The 2,085-nt window shown below is 63.2% G+C and overlaps 1 protein-coding gene across 1 annotated transcript in view; it reads left to right on the forward strand.

Moving 5' to 3' along the window:
- Nucleotides 1–682: 682 nt before the first annotated feature.
- Nucleotides 683–2,085, forward strand: part of EMIHUDRAFT_460488 (hypothetical protein) — a gene marked incomplete at its 5' end in the record, with an annotated part of 6,135 nt that continues 4,732 nt past the window's right edge. Inside the window, one exon of the mRNA XM_005790108.1 lies at nt 683–1,102. Coding sequence (XP_005790165.1) covers nt 683–1,102 — 420 coding nt within the window. The remainder of the gene's footprint in view (nt 1,103–2,085) is intronic.

Here is a 2,085-nt window from a genome sequence, read left to right on the forward strand (position 1 = left end):
ACCTCTCTTGCCTTGACGCGAGGGCTGGCGCAGCCCGTCGCCTCGCTCGCTCGCACTCCCGCCGCCCGTGGACGACCCTTGCAGGCTTCTACCTCGGCGCTGGCGCGCGCTGTGTCTGGTCGGGCGCCATCATCGCCGGCCAGTTTTTCTTCTATGACCTCGCGCGCCAGCTGCTCAACGTCGCCGCGGACGACTTGCTCGTTGTGCTGGACGTCAACCTGTAGCCGCGCGGCGTGGCGCCACCGCTGACGCGAGCTCCTTGGTGTACGTATCCATGTATGTGTTGTTAGTTTTGAGCGAGTGTAATGCGTAAAGTAAACACGGGTCTGCAATGCTCGACCTTGTCGTCGGTGGCAGCGCCTGCACGGCACTCGGCAGGCTTTTTTTGCACGAGTATATAAATATGGTCTTCTCTGCCTGCGGGAACACCCTCGGGCGGCCGGGTGGGGCTGCGGCTGGAGCTAGCATGGCTCGATAGAGCCGAGACCCCGTGTTGAGGCGACGCTCCTGTGGGCGGCTGTGGAATCGGGAGATTCGACCTTAGATCTCCAGTTATCTCATCCCAGTGGATGGACGTCCGGACGTCCCTTTGTGTTCCTCTCGCCGTCCGCCAGCGAGACGCTCTGTCGCTGGCGGCCGCAGTTTTCTGTGAGGTGGGAGGAGAGGAGAGAACGCAGCGAAGATGGCGCAGCAGCAGGCCCCGCCAGCTGCGCAAGCGCCCATCGTCGTCGTCGTTGACGAAGTTCAGATCACCAGTGATGCAGCGCTCGTTCTCGCTCCAGGGGCTCAGCACGTAAAGGACCGCACGCCTTGTCTGAGTTGGACCACGGTGTACGACAATGCAGGAGCAGTGACCAACTACACCCTGGGACAGAGTGACGCCAAGGGCGCCTTCCTGCCGCGGTGCCGGTTCAGCGTGGACCAGCAGACAGGCACCCTCCTCGATGGGAACCACGTTCTCAATGTGCTTTTCAATGGGGCATTCTGGTCGCGGCTTCTGACCGCTCTGGACGCGGCGAACCTCTTTGCCACTTCCATGGAGAAGATCGGCGTGCTACACCAGCGGCTCGCCGGTCTGGCAATGGCCAACCCAGGGGTCTGGGTGATCTCGCACTCGGACATCTTTCTCGGTGAAGACTTTGACGCGCCCGCCGTCCCAGCGCCGGCCGCGGGGAGAGGCCGGGGCCGAGCTAGCTGTAACTGCATGCCGCCCACAGTACCTTTGGCGAACTGACTGATACGAGTATGAGTGATAGTATGAGCGATGGTATGAACGGTAGTAGTGTAGTACTGTCCCGTTATGTGTGTCCGTTTCGCGTCGTTACGACTGCAGTGATACTGCCGTCGGTTCGCCGACCCACGAAACCTCTCGAGAATACGGCGGCCGGTTCGCCGACTGCCGTTCTGCCCCAGTCCAGGCATCTCTCATTCTCTCTCTACAGGTGCGGATTCCGCACCTGGGCACAACGATGAAAGGAGAGAGAGCTGTGAAACTTTCGTCTATGTCACCCTAAAAAATCGCAAACCCTGTCAGCAGTCCACCTTCGGGGTTCCTACGAGCTACATACACATAAAAAATAGTGAATCCGCGAGACCCCCAAATCCCCTGTCTCAGGCTCGACGGAAGAGGACCCCCCCCCCCCCCCATTTTTGGGGGCGCGCCGCCAGGCGCGTCCCCACTTTTGTATCACAGCTGCGAGGGCCAACCAAGGGATTCGGCGCGTCAAGTTAACTTGACCGCTCGTTCGGGCTTTGGGCCGCAGGCCGGCGCGCAGCGCCACGCCGCCAGGCGTCCGCCGGAGGCCCGCCGGAGGCTCTTCCTGCGGCCACATTCTGGCAAGATTCCGCCGCGCTCAGGCGCCCAGAGGATGCGTGCGCTGCGCTCAAACGTCGCGATTTGGCAATAGGCGCTCGAGCCGGCGCACAGCGGACGGGTGCGCCGCGCAGGGGGGGTCGGAGGGGTGCGAGAGGGGGCGTGGGTCAGGCGCGCACCGGCCGGCTCCGGGAGCGGCCGTCACGTCGAGGAGGGGGGCTGTCGGCGGCTCGAGCGGCGAGGCGTGCCACTCTGCTTCGCCGCCGACAGCC

The sequence above is a fragment of the Emiliania huxleyi genome (genome assembly GCF_000372725.1).
Source record: "Emiliania huxleyi CCMP1516 chromosome Unknown EMIHUscaffold_1220, whole genome shotgun sequence".
Classification (NCBI taxonomy): domain Eukaryota; phylum Haptophyta; order Isochrysidales; family Noelaerhabdaceae; genus Emiliania; species Emiliania huxleyi.